Source organism: Panthera pardus, unplaced genomic scaffold, assembly GCF_024362965.1.
Source record: "Panthera pardus isolate Hobbes unplaced genomic scaffold, ASM2436296v1 HiC_scaffold_8, whole genome shotgun sequence".
Taxonomy (NCBI): Eukaryota; Metazoa; Chordata; class Mammalia; order Carnivora; family Felidae; genus Panthera; species Panthera pardus.
The window spans coordinates 54,138,324-54,158,004 of NW_026527013.1; the positions used below are offsets into that span (position 1 = coordinate 54,138,324).

The window sequence follows — 19,681 nt, forward strand, 5'->3', positions numbered from 1 at the left end:
GTATTTTTACACCCATTGTATGGGCCTGGTCCTTAGTTAGATCCTGGGCCCATTCGTGTTCCTGGAGGAAATCGGTATGCTTTGTGAGTTTCCAGGAGCACTCAGTGGGAGGGAATGGAGACTGCCTGCACTTCCTGATCACGCACCCAAATTTATATTATTATTGTGTGGGATGTGGAGATTGTTCTTTGTTTCTCAATAGGAACTTATGCTGTGCTATTTGATTAAACCCTCTACCATGACTGACAAAGAGATGGAGTCACCAGAGTGTATGAAACAAATCAAAGTTCAGGTAGGTAAACTCAGAGACAAGTTCATGGCATCCTAAAGACCGTATCCACTGTATTGTGTCCTCTGGACCACGTGGTCCCAAGAAAAGAAAGGAAAACCTCTTGCCTTGGTAACAGGAAGCCCCCACAGGCCCTCTCCCCGCTGAGCCTGCTCTCAGTCCCCCTTAACTCCTGCTGCTGCTTTACCTGCAGTGTCATCTGGCTTCCATCCCCACCATTCAGCTGAAACTGCTCTCATAGGCGGCCTGGGACCGCCCAGCCAAGCCTCTCCCAGTTCCCAGTCTTCCTGGAGAGTTTTTCTCTGGCAAGACTGCCACATTCATCATGCTGTCCCCCAGGGTTACTCGCTATTTCTGCAAGTAACTGCCTGTCTGCCTGTGACTCCTCCCCCACACGCAGCCGTCCTCGTCCTCTTTCATCTCTAACATTGCACCCCATCTCCTTGTTCACACCACCCGGTCCCTCTACAGCCCCACCAGTCACCATTCGGCTTCCCCGGCCTCAGCGCCTCACCCATCCAGTTTGTCTTGCCTGTGCCCACTCAGTTAGCTGTTCCTAAAATGCCAGCCCAGATCCACTTCTCCCTTCTCAGTGCCAGCCCGGATACACCAGATGCATACCCGGATACATCTCAGATTTGGTTCTCGTGCTAGCTTTCAGATTCCTTTTCCTGAAATGTCCCAGTGGGATACCAAGGCCAAGGCACATTTAGCTTTTAAAATCTTTGTGTGATTATGGTAGGTAGTATTTGCGTATAAGGTGTGTACATTTTCTCCAGATGTTTCAGTAACAAGGAATAGGAACAGGTGTCATCATTATACAGACAACTCTTTGTGAAATGTTACTGTGATGTCACACACCTAGTATGTTCTTTCATTTCTGATGTTGAAACTTTCAGTCACCTTTTTATTTTGATTGGTTGCAGGAGGTGATTCTAAGCCGTTGGGTTTCTTCACGAGAGAGAAGTGACCAAGACGAACTTTAACAATTCAACCTCAGAATTCTGATTTACCAACAAATACTGTTGAGTGTCCTACAGTAAGCCAAGTTCTGTGTGAGGTAAAAAGTCCTCTTACTATAATCGCCCAGTAAGTGAAAAGTTCTAAAGGGCATGTCCCCCCCCATCACCAAAAAGCAATTAGTATTTTAAAAGATAAAATGACACAGGGGAGAACAAAGAGCCCTCTGCTGGCCTTCAGATTCTGTTCTTGAGTAAGTCACTGACCCTGACTGATCCTGAATTTCTCGTCTGTGGGCCCGCATCCTCACCTATTCAGTAAGCACATTGGACTAGATGGGTTCCAAGAAGACTCTTCCAGCTACAGGGAAATTCTGTTACTCTCTGATTTTACCTGACAACGACAGTAGTTTACATTTATGTGACACGGTACAGTTTCCCAAACTCTTTTCTACGCATCTCATTACTCACATCCAGTGTGTTCCTGAGAGTGTGCCGGAAAGGAGACTTGGGGATTATAAGACTCTGTGTGCCAATATGTTAAATGGAAAAAATGATGTGTCTCATCTTTTCTAAGAACTTCAACCAATTACTCAACCCTGGAAAATCCACTTATTATCTGTCCAGGATTTCTGTATCGTAAAGCCTTTCAAAAACGTCATCACCTAATCATTAACTCTCAGCTCACTGATGGGCACATTTGTGTCCAGTACACCACAGTGTTATACAGTATTAGATAAAAATTGCATCTTGCTTCAGTGAACTTGTTTGTAAAATAAAAATAGGTAGTGAAATAATGTATGAGGATACATAATGAATGCAGTTAGCATTTAGTAAAACTCAGTAAACAAAGCCTTTTTCAAATTGGTTACATACCAGTCAAGGTTTTGCAGGGCAGCAGGGGTGGAGGGGAAGATGAGCAGGAGGGAAACCAGTGACAGCCTGAGGGAAACAGGTGTGTGAGATTCGTCCAGTGTCCAAATTCAAGACAATGGCAGTCTTCTCTTTGACACTGCATACCCCAGAAGTGGACGGTGAGAGCTGGAATGTTTGCATTCCTGTGACGTGTGGTCTTGGAGCTTCTGGCGGCCTGAGATTCCACCTGATGTCGTTTTTGAACATGGTGCTTCTGTTCACGTCATGATCCTGCTCTCGCAACAGAAGCATTAGATCTGCATGATCTACATTTTAAAGATTTGGCATTGAAATAAGGGAGCTCCTCTTTTTCCCTCCGATGCAGACCAATATGATTACCAATTTGAAAGAGCCTCTCAGTAATATGCCTTTTTGCTGTACGTTAGCGATACCAGTAGCTCAACATTTTTACTACCCGCTTTGCTCTCACCAGGCTCCTTAGCAAAGTCAGAGACTTGGCTTTCAAACATCACTTTTTTAAAACCCTGAAAGTCAGCAAAAATTTCAGGCTCTATTTTTTTCCCCATTTCATCTGTCATTTGTGGTGACACTTCTCTCCATACCTGATCAGTGCGTCATATGCCTTGATGGTAAAAACTCTTCTGTGAATCCTTCATCACAGTTCTGTCAGCCCGTGAGCACCCACATCACCTGCTTATCATCTGCTAATGTGCCTTCAAGGTTGTGGTGACTTCTTCATGTAAAGGCTACAGTAAAGATGTAGAAAAGCCACAAGACTGCACAGATACTACTTATAAACGAAAGCTGTAGAAGGATGTCCAAAAGCACCATCTTTAAACAAGCCTTGTATGAAAGATTTTCCTCCTTCATGTACACCGTCTGAACATGCTGCAGTGGGCCATGCACTCTTCAGCATTTCCCAAGGGCCTTGGGGTTCTGGAATGATGTACCAGCAAAGGTTTTGGGTTACATGAGCCTCACAGTTACCAGCTAAAAGCAGTATTAGCTTGTCTTTAGATGTATTATGTCCTGGCACTTTTTTCTTACCTTCTGAAATAAATGTAACAGATGGCATGTGTTTTTTTTTAAAAAAAGCTCAGGTTCAGCAAGATTGGAAATTTGCTCTGTGATAAAACCACCTTCACAAATGGCTGTGGTTCAGTGGGGAGATGCTGCCGCCTTACAGAGCAGAAGTTGCTTCACCCACTCTCTTCCAAGCATGTTTTATGTGGTTCTTAAATCTCAAACCTCCGAGATTTGCTTTAAAACTGGAATTCTTCACCAAATCCTCTCTCTCAGCTCTCCCAAGGTGTCTAAGCTGCCCAGTGTACCAGCATGTGTTCAGTAGCATCACGCTGACTGGCCATGCACCCTCCATACAAGAATTTCACTGGCTTTATAACAGCACGCCACACTCAAGAACGCCGCGAAACTTTGTGGAACCAGCACTTTTTACAAGTTGTTTTGTTATCCAGTGCAAAAAATATATACACAAAAAAGAAGGAATACATACTTGGCCAAGACTGTATCTTTTATGTGACCACCTTTCTGAACTATCACTTCTAATTTTTTTTTCTTATAAAGGGATTTCTTGGGCCTTTAAAACTCCCATACTTTAATAGCACCTGGTTGGCTCAGTCAGTTCAGTGTCCAACTCTTGATCTTAGCTCAGCTCATGATCTCACGGTTTGTGGGATCGAGCTCCTCACTGAGCTCTGTGCTGACAGCACGGAGCCTGCTTGTGATTCTCTCTTTCCCTCTCTCTCTCTGCCTGCCCTGCTCACATGCTCTCTCTCTTTCTCAAATAAGTAAAGTTAAAAAAAAAAAAATCACCTACTTTCTTCTTGGGCTTTTCCAGTCCCATAAGAGACGTTTTTACTTAATACAGCAGGGGAAATGATGCAACAATACAGCACACATCTAAACAGCACAAGCATGGAGCAGTCAGCTAAGACCAGCACGTGCCGTGTGGTCCGGACACTCACAACTTGAGTGATTTTGCTGACGACTCCTATACTCATTGTTTTGTATTTGGATAGCCAATATACCATTTTTTTTGTAAATAGTTATAGCAGATATTCAGATAGTAGAGTTTAAGATGGGGCAGACCCCTGTGTTCTTGCTTATCACACAATAGGCTTTTTTTCCAATACAGAAAATCAATTTGATTTCAACAACTACAAATACATGGAAAATGGGAATTGAAATTTAAAAATAAAAATAGTATCATTTAAAATAATAACATAAATCATGAAATACTAAGGTATAAATCTTAGAATCACACAACAGACTTTTGACTTCAAATGGTGGGAGCCTCCACAGGATGAAGGTTTGAGGCTCAGAGACGTGACCACCCCACACCACTGCCACGGAGTGCGAGCGGAGGACTTGACCCCAGAACTCTCAGTCCTATTTAGTGCCTTTATAAGATCTCCACAGCTAAAGTGACACCAACCTAGAAAAGCATGTGAAGTCAGAAATACGTCACGATTAGGGCCTGAGTGGAGGTTAGAAAGGAAGGCTGCCCAACACTCCAGGCAGGCCTGGTATGTGCTGGTACATCTGGGTGGTGGTCCCCTGCCTCGGTGTTGGGGTGCAGCCTGGGGCCCCCACCAGGAACATGCTCGTGCATCTGGTTTTGGCATAATCTTCAGCAGGTTCACAGATTCCATGAGGACCATCTGTGGACCCCACTTACAAACCTGGAAGCGTTGTGTGGTTCTTAACTTGTAATTAGTCTCCACAGAGATAATTTTATTGAAGGCTGGGTAATGGGGTGAGCCTTCTACAAAGGAACCAGTCATAGCTCAGCTCTCCTGTGCACAGCAAGTCAAGAGCTGAGGGCTGTTCTGTGGCCAGAAGGGCTGTTCTGTCGGCTCAGTGAACTGCATTACCTTCATGCTGCCTCCTGAAGAAACCATGGCTAGAACAGGTCGGTCACCCTTGGGAGGTGGGGCCAGCTGGGGCAGCAACAGGGCACCGATAAATGGTTCTGTATTGCAAACCTGCCCTGCCTTTAAGGCACCACCTCCTCAGGTTAGACTGAGTAGCTTACAGTTATCAGGATTTTTTTTTTTAAGTTTATTTTATATTTATTTATTTTGAGAGAGCACAGGCAGGGGAGGGGCAGAGAGAGAGAGAGGGAGACAGGGAATTCCAGGCAGGTTCTGCAATGTCCGCACACAGCCCAACGCTAGGCTCAAACCCACAAACCTTGAGATATGACCTGAGCTGAAATCAAGAGTTGGATGCTTAACCTCCTGACCAACCCAGTTGCCCCAGTCTTCAGGATTTTTAAAATGTTGAGACTCTGGTTGTCAGCACTTGCTTGGTTTCTTTAATTGGCCTTGGCTGGATGACAAGATGGCTACGGTTACATGCTTTAGAGTCAGACACAGGTTTGCATCCCAACTCATCCCCTTACTCACCATGTGATCTTAACCTGTTTCCTCATCTATAAAATAGAACTAATGTTCTCAGCCTTCACATACAAGAGAATCCTGTTCAGCCACAAAAAGGAGTGAAGAGCTGGTACGTGCAACATGGATGGATCTCAAACACATATCAAGTGAAAGAAATGCCACATAGTGTTTGATTCCAGGTATATATCCAAAATAGGTAAATCCATAGAGAACACAGATTAGTGGTTCCCAGGGTCAGTGGGGGAGGACTAAGGAGCAACTGTTTGGTGGGTCCAGAGTCTCCTTTAGAGGTAATAGAATGTTTTGGAAGTGGAGGTGATGGTTGCACAGCACTGAATCTACTAAGTGCAGAATCTTTCCCTTGAAAATAAGTTTATGGAATAAGAGTCTCACCTCCATGAGAAAAAAAAAAAAATTAAAAATAATAATGATGTCCAGAGGCTTGCTGGAAGATTAAGTGGCTTGGCCCTTACAAGGTGCTTATTAGTACCATGCCTGGCTCGTGATGGACTTCCAGTAATTTCCAGCTATGCTGATTCATTTGGTGAGGCAAGAGGAAGTTCTTCTGTCTTAAGAACCACCATTACCCATCATCATCAGGCAGTGATTTGTGCAGTCGCTTATCGTATGTTGATTCTCTTAGCTTCAGTTTTAGAGACTGACATTTTTCTGACCTCATTCCCAGACTGTGCGGGGAAATCCCGATGTCTGTGCCTCTACTGGCCTAAGTTCTCCTGTAAGGAGACTCAGTTCTATTAAGTGATTCATACAGGGATTGGCAGGGATTAAACCAACATGAATGGGACGTGGTTTTAGGCAGTTTAACCGGGATTGAGCTGCTCAGGTTTCCCTACATTTTTGAGCATAGTCTGTACACAAGTCTGAAAAGTCATTGTTACTTGTGGAATAAAATCTTGATTTCGTCTTTTTTTTTTTTTTTTTTTTTTTTTTTGCCCTTATTGTTAAAGCATTGTCATTTTCTTCTTCTTTTTTTTTTTTTTTTTTTTAAGTTGCTATTTACTTGAATTGGTTTTTAACTTAGTTTTCCCCTTGTGGAGGAGTACTTAGGTTGAAAAGAAATGAGTTCTCTTCTCCCCACCACCTACCTCCCATTTGTGATTTTACCAACTAAATTGATTTCTTAAAAATCTGATTACAGACTCAAATAATTATACCATGAATGTTAACTTCCATGAAACTAACTGAGGTCCATTTCTAAAATTGAGAGTTATCTAATGCTTGATTTATCTTCAATCTTTACTTTTTTTATATATAAGCTGAAAAAGTTTAGTCTTTCTACCACTTTGTGTAATACAGGGAGACATCCTGTAGGAGTACATGATATGAAAAAGCATATTTGTGAAACTGTTAAACTAAGAGGTAGTGGGTTTTTTTAATTTCAAAGTAATTCACTCTTTTTTAAAAAATGAAACATTGCAAGCGTTTAAGATGTTTAGAATCTTTTCATTTTCAGAAACAATGTTACACAGGTAGATATTCTTCCTTTTATTTTAATGTTTATTTATTTATTTTTGAGAGAGAGCTGGGGAGGGGCGCAGAGAGAGGAAGACAAAGAATCCCAAGCAGACTCCACACTGATATTGCAGAGCCCCTGTGGGGCTCGAACTCACCAACCATGAGATCATGACCTGAGGTGAAATCAAGAGTCGGATGCTTAACCAATTGAGCCTCCCGGGTGCGCCTCTTCCTAACTTTTAAGTAGCACATTCTGATAAAGTAGGAAGAATGGCATTAGAAAAACCTACGTCCAAATTCCAAGTCTACACTAGGGAAACAGTGGTGACCTTGGGAGCCTTCCCATATCACTCTGAATCTTAGCTTCCTCACCTGTGAAATGGAAATGATCACAGCATGCTGAGTGTGTTTTGTGGACTAAATGAAAGTGTCTGGCATGAAGTGTGTGTACTTTTTCCTCTTTCAGATAAACCAAAAGTATAAGCACTGCCATAATTGTTTTCTCTAGGAAATGTAAAGCCTATTTTATGCCCTGGTAGGTGACAGAGTGGAGGAGAAGGAGGTGACAGAAAAATAGTTGGAGGTAAAGTAGTGAAGACAGCTCTGGGGATGGGGAGAAGTTTCTCCTCCCGTGCAAGGGGAGCCAGAAATGGCCATTGTGTGTTTTTTCTAAAATAATGTTTATTAGGTTTTCCTGGTTATAGGAGTGATTCATGCATGCCCTGAAAGCTTTGGGGAAATGCTTTGGGTGGATCATTTTAGACTTTCAAATCAGTTAACCCTGAGGCTAACTTTATGACCTTGCAGTGAAAAGGAGCCCAGCAGTCAGTCATTACTTGAGGGTTGACGAGGACTAGATGTGTGCCCAGGGCAGCACTAGACCGTGAGATGGAAGAGGTGCATTGTGGGGGTGCCAGTTCTGGAGAACTCTTCTGGGAAGCAGAGTTGGTGCCAATGCTGACTCTCCTCATCCTTCAGTTAGCATTTAGCTGGTATGATAAAAGAAACTTAATGGAAGGATTCTCAGTTCATAATTCTGCAAAACTGAGCAACATTGCCATCTATTGGTGTTATGTCAGTGCTTAATTTCCTTCATTAGGGGTAAAGTTTGTAAGGTGGTATTGTGATTTTTATGAGAGGGAATTTGTAGCCTCCTGAAGTGAAAGAAGAAATAGGCTGACTGCTGCCGTTCTCACCCCCAGGTTGGAGAGCAGTCCCTAAAACAGGGACTGGAGGCCGTGAAAGCTTTGTTTGAAAATCAAGGAATGCTGCACTAAGAGAAAGCATGAAATTGCCATTTTTAACATTTACCCTTATTTTATCCGAATTTTTATGACATGTATTTCCATTCCCTGTTTGAATGTCGATGGAAGCACAATCTTTATTTTCTCCTTTATCTTCTCTAATGGTGGCAAATGGTGGCCCAGTGGTTATGTGCACGGCCTTCACAGTCAAACCTAGATTTGATCTCTGATTTTCCAACTGTGTGACTTTGGGCAAGTCATTTCCTCAGTTTCCCTTTTCATGTGCAAATTGGGAATATTGTTAGTACCTACTTCTCAAGGTGGTCTTAAGGATTAAAAGGGAAGAAAGATTAAGAAATTTACTCAGGTATGGAGTCCTTAATGAATATTCATTAATTACAGCTGCTCTGATTATCAATAATTGGGTAAAGAACTGGACCAGAGAAGTAGAGTCCAAAAATAGTGTGTTAAGAGAATAGGGACAAATTGGAATATATCCCAAACTCAACACTCGATTTTTCATCTTTACCCAGTCAAGTCTTTATAACTTCTTGAACACCACAAAAGAGTAGTCATGATTCTGTTTAAAGCGATATCATGTTCTGGGTGGGAAGTTTTGTTTCTCTTAAAAGGACCCAAACTTATAAATGCAAATGTTGGTGTGTGTGCCATGCATTTTCCCCCCACTGAATTTGCCGAGTTCTGAAACATTACCCAAATGCCTCCTTGGTAACAGGCTTTACGGATCTGTAGCAAGTTTTCTGAATATCTTTATTATGGGTAAATTACCGGTTCCTTAAAGATGGATTTGGTTTTTTGGAAATTAGACATCATTTATTTGGTGCCATAGCTGGGGCATAAGATTAGATGTGGCAGTATATCACATTTGGTCAAAAACAAAGTGAACTCTGGAAGCAGTTTCCAGAGAGGAATGCTGAAACATTTCGCTCCTTGGCTAAAGTTCAGTGATTATTTGCACATATGAATTCTGATGTGGTTGTTAAGTCACCTCATTTCTTCATAATTACTCCTCCCACCTGTTCCCCCTTACTTCCCCTGAAGGTGTTAGAGAAAGAAGTCCACCTCTCCTTGTATCCTTCCTGAATTATGCATTTAAAGTAGACAGAGGAGGGGCCCCTGGCTGGCGACTCTTGATCTCAGGGTCGTGAGTTCGAGCCCTACACTGGGTGTAGAGATGACTTAAATAAATAAATAAAGTTTAAAAAATAATAAAGTAGGCAGGGGATGTGCTTTGCCTTGGTAAACTCAATACCCTGATCTCCTCATGTGAGGTCAGGCAAAATGAAGCAGAATGACTTGAGGAATTGCCATCCACTTTGCATATATGCTCATAAAGGCTAATTGAGAAGTGGAACCTGTTTCCTGACTTAGATTCCAAGACCCTGGCTTACTTGCTTTCCTTACGTCTTTCCTTCTTTCTTCTCTTTGTTTCACTATTGCTGTCAAAAGGCTACCATGTGCTTTTTAAATAAAAACAATCCAGTGAATTTACTTCATTAATTGTGTCTTGCTCACCTTTCTACAAATTCCTACTTTCTGGGTTCACATGGAAAGGTGAATTTGTTCAGCTTTAATTATAGAAATAGTTTTCATTGTTCTGTAAATAAAAATGCTGCCACTCTGCTGTATCATGGAATCTCAGTTTAAAAATCAAACCATTATGAGAATAATTTAGTTGTAATCCAATACAATTTTTAAAACCCAGGGTGTGGTGCCTGGGTGTCTCAGTCAATTGAACATCTGACTCTTGATTTTGGCTCAGGTCATGATCCCAGGGTCGTGGGATCAGGCCCCATATCAGGCTCCATGGAGCCGGCTTAAGATTCTCTCCATCCCTCCCTCCCCCTCTGTCCCTTCCCACCAGCTCATGCTCTCTTTAAAAAAACAAAACAAAAAAACAAAAACCCTTATAGGTGCGCCTGGGTGGATCAGTTGGTTAAGCAACCAACTCTTGATTTTGACTCAAGTCATGATTTTGACTCAGTTTGTGAGATCAAGCCCTGTGTCAGGCTCCATGCTGACAGCACAGAGCCTGCTTGGGATTCTCTCTCCCTCTCTCTGCCCTTCCCCTTGCTTACGCTCACATGCTCGTGCTCTCTCTCTCTCTCTCTCTCTCTCTTGCAATAAATAAATAGAACGTTTTTTAAAAACAGGACAATCTTTATTAATTTTATAAATTCTTATACTGCAGTATGTGGAAATATGCTAAACGTAAAGTCATAACACTTTGGTATTAAGCACAGTTTAACCCACCTAAAAATCTCTAGTATCTACTAATGGTAGGAAGTCCCGAGCTACCCCTCTGCTGGCATACGGCACACTCAGCACACACCGCTCCCCTCAGAAGGGTTTGTCTCTTCCTCAGGGCAGTCGGTCACGTAGAAACCATGCTCCTCTATCCCTCGGTAGAGTGTGATGTATTTGGAAGCCTTCCTTGTCCTCGGAACCACGTACTTTTCCGTGAACTCACCCTTGTCCAGTTGCCCCTTGCCTTCTGTGGTCAGAACGCAGTTAATGAACGTGAGGGTGTAACTGTAGCAGTTGTGATGGTCTTCTTCATACCTTACAAAAGAAGGATGGTGAGAAGGGAAGGCTTAGGTTTAAAAGCTGCTCAGGGGGCACCTGTGTGGCTCAGTCAGTTAAGCATCTACCTTCGGCTCAGGTCATGATCTCACAGTTTGTGAGTTCAAGCCCCGCGTCGGGTTCTGTGCTGACAGCTCACAGCTTGGAGCCTGCAGCCTGCTTCGAATTCTGTGTCTCCCTCTCTCTCTGCCCTGCTCCCCACCTCCCCCGCCCACTCACACTCTGTCTCTCTCTCAAAAATAAACATTAAAAAATTTAAAGAGGGGCGCCTGGGTGGCTCGGTCGGTTAAGCGTCCGACTTCGGCTCAGGTCATGATCTCATGGTCCGTGAGTTCAAGCCCCGCATCGGGCTCTGTGCTGACAGCTCAGAGCCTGGAGCCTGTTTCAGATTCTGTGTCTCCCTCTCTCTCTGCCCCTCCCCTGTTCATGCTCTGTCTCTCTGTCTCAAAAATAAATAAACGTTAAAAAAAAAATTTAAAGAAAAAAAAAGGCTGCTCAGGAACAAGCCATGAAGCTGTTGAAGGACTTGCAGAATTGAAATTGGGCTGTCAGCGGACTGGGCCCCTATGTGTGCTGACCCCCTTGGTGACAGAGCTCCCAGAGGTGCAATTTCGAGGGACACTTGGCAGTTTGGGCCATGTCCACTTGCAAGTTACATAAGACAGGAGTGGGCATGTCTACATGTGCTGACTCATTGTATGGAAACTGCCAACTTAGGGAGCTGACATTCTAGAAATGGAGTTCTCCTTCCAGGTTTTAGGGTATCCCAGTGTCTAAACTTATTTTAAGGGAAGCCTCAAGACAATTTAGGTTCACAAGTATGCTATATATCTAAAGTGTTGAGGGAGCAAAAAATTGAGAAATTTCAAATTTGCCAAATCACAAAAACATTATTTTTACATGTTAAACATTTAAAAGATGTTTAAGGGAATATAATAGGGGTCTTGCTGTACATATTAAATGTTAAGTATGTAAAAATATCTAGTCAAATAACTGGAGTACTAAGCTGTGGTCCTTTTGGTTCTTAAGATGCTGTGATTCTGGGGCTCCTGGGTGGCTCAGTTGATTGAGCATCCGACTTCGGCTCAGGTCATGATCTCATGGTTTGTGCTGTTGTCAATGCAGAGCCTGCTTTGAATCCTCTGTCCCCCTCTCTGTCTGCCCCTCCCCCACTTATGTTCTCCATCTCTCTGTCTCTCTCTCAAAAATGAATAAACATTTATTTTAAAAAATGCTGTGATTCTATTGTGTAAATGTACATTGGCTCACCTCTGCAGAAAACCCAAAGTAATTCAACCCCTGTTTAAACTTTGTTACAGGTACTACTCTCTTGGTACAGGCTCACCATGAACTAAACAGCTTAAGAGTCCTCTGAGCTGGGGTCCCACCTGCATGGTGAATGAGCGGGTGGCCCCTGCAGCCCTGTACCTCTGAGGCAGCCAGGCTCCCGAGGTGGAGAAGTCTTCCAGGTACTTGTCCCACTGATCCATCAGTCCATACATGCCGGGCTGCAGTAAAGGGATGCTTACACTCTGCTCCCACCCTGCTTCATCTCGCTGGACCCCGTGCATGGTGTAATTATACACAACTCCTGCAACCAAAACTGGAGTCATGCGGAAGCCTAAGGGAAAATGCACCTCTGTTTAGAGGCCATCAGAAAATGACAACTGCCCCTGGGAAATGCCACATAACAGAAACCCAGTTGTACTTTGTGATTACTGTCGAAGAGCAGTAGACCGTGAGAGGCCCTAGAATCTCACAGGATCAAGCTGGGGAGGCAGCCACCCGCCTAACAGATTTAGAGAGGGCCTTGCCTAGAGTCAGGATTGGGGGTTACGAGCCTCTGCCTCCCGGGCCCTCAGCAAAGCATTTCTTTCAGGGAAACCCAGTTCTTGCTCTACCTGTTCTCCAGCACCGTGAAGTTGCCCCCAGGAAATGGAGACTAGAGTAGATATTCATCTCCAAATATTTTTTGCTCAAGTTTTCTATTTACCAATGGGTCTATCTTCTTTCCTTAAATCAGCAATAAATTTCCACTGATGAAATGGGTGGTAAATTTGCTCATGTGGGTAAATCTGAGTTCAAAAATCCAGTCCTGGGTTTCTGTTCGCTGGTCAGTTTCTTCCGCCTTGAGCAGGTGCAGAAAGGTTGCCTTCAGACTTGACTTATGAGGCCTGTGATCACAGCCTCACCTGCCTGGCTTTGCTCACCATCCCTAGGCCCACGACCCCCTGTGACTGGGGTACCAGGCCCTCTTCCTGTACGCTGGATGCTCTGGCTTCAGGGCCTAGAGGCTGTGCCCTCAGAGCTAAGTCTGGGCAAAGGAACTGCTGTGTTTAAACATGCCCTTTTTTTTTTTTTTTTTTTTTTTTTTTTAAGTGAACCCACCACATGCCCAAGTCCTCTGTCCCTTGGTTTATTCCTGAGGCCCGTGCCTGGCCACCAGAGACCCTGGTGTGTGAGGACCCAGTGGCAGTGTGCTGGGTCCAGATTCTGGTTCCAACACAAGAAGAAATCATGTTCCTCTCTCAAAAAACCAACAAAACAGGCTTGGTGATACTCTTGGCTGAGAAAACATTAACAAGCTTTCAAATATTTAGAATTGTCATTAGTACTAAGTTACTGTAAAGTCAAGTATTTCTCTTTTAAGGGGGGTAAGCATCGCCCACCTAATGGTACGGTATGAGAACCCCAGGAAAAGAGGAATTCCCTAATTAAATGTTGTCATGAGCACTTTTTCTCTAGAAATACCACTCTCTCCTACCTAGTAGTGTGGGGACATTTTAAGTTTTTAATAAAACAAAACAAAAAACCAGTGGCAGTGCACTCACCATTTGTGTTGGTTATTCCCACGTGAAGATCAGACCTTCCATCGTACTCCCTGAAAGAAACAAGTTTTCTGTTTTTTCTCATTTGCACATGACTGGCATGAAGAGTCCATATTTAAAAGCAGGAGAGTGATCTTGGCCGGTGCCAAAACTTGCCATCAGTGGCCATGTGAATGGAAGCACTGTTTCAAAACTGGTTGAGCCAAGAGTACATCTGAGGTAGAAAATACTCCCCTGGACCCCCAGCTGGATTTTTTTGGCCCCCCATCACTAAAGGCAGTGGAAGGCCTTGGAAGGCCATTCCTCCTAGAGCATAAAGTCAGCTTAACTCTTAGGTGCCCAGCTGAGGGGCACAGCTGGAGGTCAGTTCTTGAAAGAGATCCTCATACTTCCCGCCTTGTAGGTGAGGTTACAGGCTGACCGGGGAGAGGATCCTGAGTGCATCTCAGTGGACCTCTACCTTCAAAACTAAAGTAGCGTCTTTTGGTCTTTATAGCCTGCAGCCACACCCACTTTTCCTGGATGGCCTTGTTTTCTGAAATTACTCTTTACCTGAGACTGTTCATTAAATCTATGATTCCGTATGATTTAACCTTCATTTCCAATCCCAGGCCATCATTTACTAGCACGGGGACATTAGCAAGTCACTTTCTCTCTCTGATCTCAGTTTCCTCATCTGGAAAATGGGAATATCATAAACCTCCTAGCAAGCTGGTTGTAAGAATAAAATACCAGTTGAGTGCCTGCAAGTGTCAAATAAATCAGAGGTTATTGTTGGCTCAGTTGGTAAGCGTCCGACTTTGGCTCATGATCTCACAGTTTATGAGTTCCAGCCCTGCATCAGGCTCTGAGCTTACAGCTCAGAGCCTGGAGCTCAGAGCCTGGAGCCTGCTTCAGATTCTGTGTCTCTCTCTCTGCCCCTTCCTTGCTCATGCTATCTCCCCCCCTCCTCTGTCTCTCTCTCTCTCAAAAATAAACATTAAAATAACTTTTAGTAAATAAATCAGAAGTTGTTGTTAAATGATAAAGCTCCTTCATGAGACCGCAGGTTCCTCATTAAAGTGAGCAGTCCGAGGGTTTAAAATGACTGAAAACAAAAATGGCTGCCCCACCTTCACAGTGATCCCCCAGGTCATCTTGTTGCAGCCACCACTTTGAGGGTTTTGAGACTGTGGGTTCAGAGGCTGAGAATGAAGCCGGGCAACAAGGTACCAGTCTGATTGTAGCGCTGCACTTACATACCCCAAGATTGCTGCATAAGCATGTCACTGCACTTTGTTTCCTGCCTCAATCCTAGGTGTTCCTTCCCTCCCCCTGTCCTTCAGTTATTTCTCAGTCATGCAACAGATATTTATCAGGTGTGAACGAACTATGGGCCTGTCGTTTGAAGTGAAAGGCTAGTAGCACAACAGGAAATAAGCCTGACAAGGTCTCTGCCCTCTTGGAGTTTGCTTGCTTCCAGAGAAGACTTTTTAGTTTAACGAGTTTTTAACAGATAAGTGCTCTGAAGGGGAAAAAAATGTAGACTGTTACAGAAGCATGTCATAGGGGCAGTGGCAGGGCCACCTCTCTCTCATACAACTCCTTTGTACAAATTAAGAAAAGTTCCCTTTTTTCCTGCAGATGCAGCTCTGCCCAGCATGTTTGGCTTGCTAGGTGTAGTGCCTCCTGAGTTTCAGGACCCAAAACCACCTTGACAAAGCATCTTTGTGCAGTGTACAACCTGTACAACCATATGTGGCAGCCCTGAGAGATCTTAACCCAGTTTGATGAGAACCTCAGTGATTTCCGAGGGTCATTGAAGGTTCTCTTTTACAAAGTAGATGAAATTTTCTCAAGGTGAATAGTGGGAGTCATTCTTGAGAGTTTGGAAATTGGATGAGAGGGAAAGGAACAGTTTAGAAGTTGGCCTTAGAAGGTCTGGTGGGCAGGGGACTACTTGAAGTTCTGCAGATCCTGGCGTGAGGGGATGGGAGGATGCTAAAGCATATAACCTGTTTCAACACCACCACGTCCCTTCTACTGATGCCAAGGAAGGCCAGGCCCATCAGTATTGCTACCACATCACAGAGTACATCAATGCTTATTAGGGGCCAACCCAAAAGCCTATCGTGTTCTGGAGAGCAGGGCTCTGGCTCATTCACTGTGACATCCCTGGCATTTCCCACACAGAGATGCTTGGTAAGGATTTGTTGAATGAATCAGTGTTATAGTGGATGAATTCTGAATTTTAATCATTTTATTCAAAAGCTTTCAGAATCTAGCCAAGTAATTCTCCAAGTTAGCATGAATGAGGGGATCTTGTGAAACATTTTGGGCTTCATGATTTAGATAAGGGAAATGAAGTTTCTGCCAGTTACATTCTGAACTGAATATGAAAAGAATAGCACGGAAAAGAGCATGTTGGCTCCACTTTGTGTCTGGTGCCCGGGTCATGTTTCTGCCTTAACACTGCCCCTCACCACCCTGCAAGGTCGGCAGGACCCTCATTTTGCAGATGAGGAACAGAGACTCCAGAGGGTCTGATGCTGTCTGAAAACAGGATAGGAATTGGGGGCTTTGTGGTACTACGGCCTGCACTGTTCTCTCTGTATCCTGTGACCTCCAGGAAGAGTCAGGGGTGCAAAAGTGCACACTTTCGTTCATTTTATCCACATAAGGACAGGAAGGAAATCAATTAAGGAAGTTAGTAAGCAGGGAAATAAATAGACAACTCCAACCGTCTTACCCCAAACCAGAGCTCTTGAGGGCACATGAGCATTGGGAGGGGGGATTTCAAGAAGGCTAGGATGTCTCGGCATTAGGTCACAATGATGCTTACGAACACGCTTCCTAAAGCACGTGCCATCGTTCTGTAGCATCCATGCTCTCAACACCTGGCCTGTGCTGGGCCACTTCTAGTTCCATTTGTAAACTCCACAGGGACACTAAGGAGGTAAGGTCCTTTCTTTTGATTTCTGAAATCTTTCTTAAAGTCAGGTGGCATCCACAATTGAGGCACACCAGGTCTGGTCTTCAATTTAATTCACCACCATGTAGAATAGTCTGTATGTGGCCGTTTTTCAGGCTTTTGTACATGGTACCTGTTTGCCACAGATATTTAAGGCTAACTCACAGTAAAGGAATTATTTTGACTGGAGTAGCCGCTGGGTCGTTTTCCCAGTTAGCCTCTTAGTGCAAAATCTATGGGTAAAAAAAAGTTCCAAGCTTTCAGTTTTCCTCTCCTAAGATTGTATAAGCGGGTTTGACATTCACGTGTTCTTCATATATTCTTGCACTTATCCCTCTAGGAAAGTACATACACCATCTATCTTTATGAAATGAGTAGATCTACATTTTAGGATTTAATGCCAAAAAAACTGGCAAGACTATCCACCAAGCCTCACCCTGTATAGTACATGTTAGAAAGTTTTAGTGACCACAACACAAAAGGAAAAGTTTACAGAATTCAATGTAACACTTAAAAAACACCGTACCTAAGAAACGTCCCTTGAGTTGGTCTGAGGAGGAACGAACATTTTTCTTGATGCCCGTTGGTAAAGGGATTGGAGATGCTAACAGGTGCTTCCTCCAGCTTCCTCGAGCTCATGACTTGCTGGCAGAGGGGGCAGCACAGGGGCACACTGAAGCTGTAGATGTATTTCTTACAGTGGTTGAATTTAATTAAGGGCTTTGCAGCCTCTGCAGGGTGCATGGTTTTCCCCTCCTGGGCAACCAGGGTTAGTTTCCGGAGACTTCCTTTTCCTCATTACCTGGCTGGCAAATAAATGTACGCCTCCCGAGTAACCTGATCAACAATGACGTCATTCTGATTGACAGCTTCGGAAGCCAAACCAAATAGGATTAACCCGTTACCAGACCGCCCCATAAACTGGTATCTTAAAGAGCTAGTTTTCATTTGTGCTCACTTACAAAGGTTCTTTCTAGCCTTGTACGTTCTGCAGCCGCCGTCAGTCAGCTCCTACTCATCCTTTAAAGCCCTACTTTTCTGTGAAACTTTGCTCCACTTCTTCGAGTGGTCCCTTGCGCTGGTGGGACTAGATTCATGCTTCTCATGGGCTCTGATATTTGATTAGTCATTAGCCTGTGAGCTGCTTGGAGTTAAGGACCCACATTTATTTTTGTGTTTCTAGAAGAAGTTATGTTGTTTTGTTGTTGGATAAATACATGAAAGAAATCCTTGGAGGCTGTTGTCTTTTGATGTTTTATATTGTAGAAGTAATCTTGCTCATAAAAAATTAACAGTACAGTTAGAAATAAGGATAGTGGTTACCCTCGGTAGGAGGTACTGACTGGGAGAAGGCATGAGGGAGTTTTGGGGGGTCTGGAGCTGTTCCGATTCATGATCAAGGGGTTGGTTGTATGAGAGTTTGTGAACATTTTGTGAAAATTCCTCAAGCTGGACATTTTACTACAAGCACTTTTTGATTCTTCAATTTTAAAATAATTTTGAGAAACTACACAAAAATGTGAGAAAAAAAGGTAATGTCTTCTGTTCCTCTGTAATATTTTTCCACTCACCGAATCCAGCTCCCTGAGAAAACTAATGGTATGTTAAATGAAAATTTCCACATAATTTTTTAAAATTCCAACATTGTGTACGTTTGGAATGTGTGTATTTTTCTCATCTTGGAAATGTATCTACAATATCAGGAATACAGGTCCACCTAGTCCTTTCAGATGACTGCAGAGGAATCCATAGTTTGGTTGCACCACACTTTTTTTTTCTTTTAAGTAATCTATAGACACCACGTGGGCTTGAATTCACAACCCTGAGGTCAAGAGTCATGTGCTCTATTGACTGAGGCAGCCAGGCACCCCTGCACCACACTTTATTTAGCCAAACCCTTATCAATGCTTAAAGTTCCAGAGAAAAGCAATGACAAAGGGAAGACCCACAGAGAAGGTACCATGGCGGGTAAGGTCGCTTCGGAAAAGCGTTGCATAGCATACATTTAAGTAAATTACAGTAGGCTGAAATGCAGAAAAATGCATATTAATTGTTAATAATATGAAAATGATCATCAGACTCACAGAACTATAAAACACCTTAGAAATCATTTCAACCATCTTCTCTTGTTACAGTGAAGGCAGACAGGCTCTCTAGCTGGGCTAGATGCCCAGCTTGGATGACCAAGGTCTGAGATTGTTCATTATTAATATAAACCACACAGCTCTTGTTCGAATGTTTGAGTGACCCAAGTTACTTTCAACTGAGAATATATTCATCTTCATGACAGCAATACCAAGAGGTATTTTTAATCTTATGAAAAGGAATTGAGGCATCATGCCTTGATAAACATTTTTAATACACCAGCATTCTCTTTTTAAAAACAAAAACACTGGCATCTTAAATCCTTTTTTACCTTATTTTCTCTGTTTCCCAAAAAATGTTCTTATGGTAAAAATAAAACATAGATACAGATGATTACCCAAAACAAATGTATGGTTTAATGAAGTACTTTACTGTGAACCCCTTGTAAGTATCACTCAAGTCAAGAACTGGAACTTTTCTAGCCATCTCAGAAGCCCCTTCCATGTCCATCCTCCTCTCTTCCTCCAAAACTGACCCCTACCCGCACTTTTATAGTAATCACTCCGTGTGTTTCATTTTGGTTTCCTCACCTAGGTGTGCATCCATAGATATTGTGGCTTAGTCTTGTCCATGTAAACATTTTTGGTATGTGTTTTAAGTTTTGGTTCCCTTTCCTTCCGTTGATTTTTCTTATCATATATCTGTGAAGCATCCAAATCATGGGACCTGTAATATCTCCTACAGTCTGATGTTGCTGACTGCTTCCTCAGGGTTCAGTTCAGCACACTGCTCTGCCCTCTGTACATCCTTCACATTCGCAGCTGGTTGCAGAGACTGGATCAGAGTGAGATCTGATCCTCTTGGCAAGACTTTGCGTGGTGGTATTTTCTCTCACCAAAGGCACATCAGATCTGGTCTTCACTCTTATTTGATGTTAGTTCCCATTAA

General features: G+C 43.2%; 2 protein-coding genes across 6 annotated transcripts in view; one reads left to right on the forward strand and one right to left on the reverse strand.

The window, feature by feature from the left end:
- The window catches only part of TSEN2 (tRNA splicing endonuclease subunit 2), a 55,069-nt gene extending 51,871 nt beyond the window's left edge, over positions 1-3,198 (forward strand). For all 5 annotated transcript variants that reach the window (XM_053897868.1, XM_053897869.1, XM_053897867.1 and 2 more), the window contains 2 exons: positions 203-292; positions 1,216-3,198. In XM_053897868.1, coding sequence (XP_053753843.1) covers positions 203-292; positions 1,216-1,275 — 150 coding nt within the window. In that variant the 3' untranslated portion in view covers positions 1,276-3,198. The remainder of the gene's footprint in view (positions 1-202; positions 293-1,215) is intronic.
- A 7,193-nt stretch (positions 3,199-10,391) lies between these two features.
- MKRN2OS (MKRN2 opposite strand) lies at positions 10,392-17,444 on the reverse strand. Its single transcript, XM_019433651.2, has 4 exons — positions 17,175-17,444; positions 13,702-13,751; positions 12,299-12,461; positions 10,392-10,849 (listed from the first exon to the last, which is right to left on the reverse strand). Exons 1-4 carry the CDS (start codon positions 17,390-17,392, stop codon positions 10,609-10,611), a joined length of 672 nt encoding a protein of 223 aa, XP_019289196.1. The 5' UTR covers positions 17,393-17,444; the 3' UTR covers positions 10,392-10,608.
- Between the last annotated feature and the right edge of the window lie 2,237 nt (positions 17,445-19,681).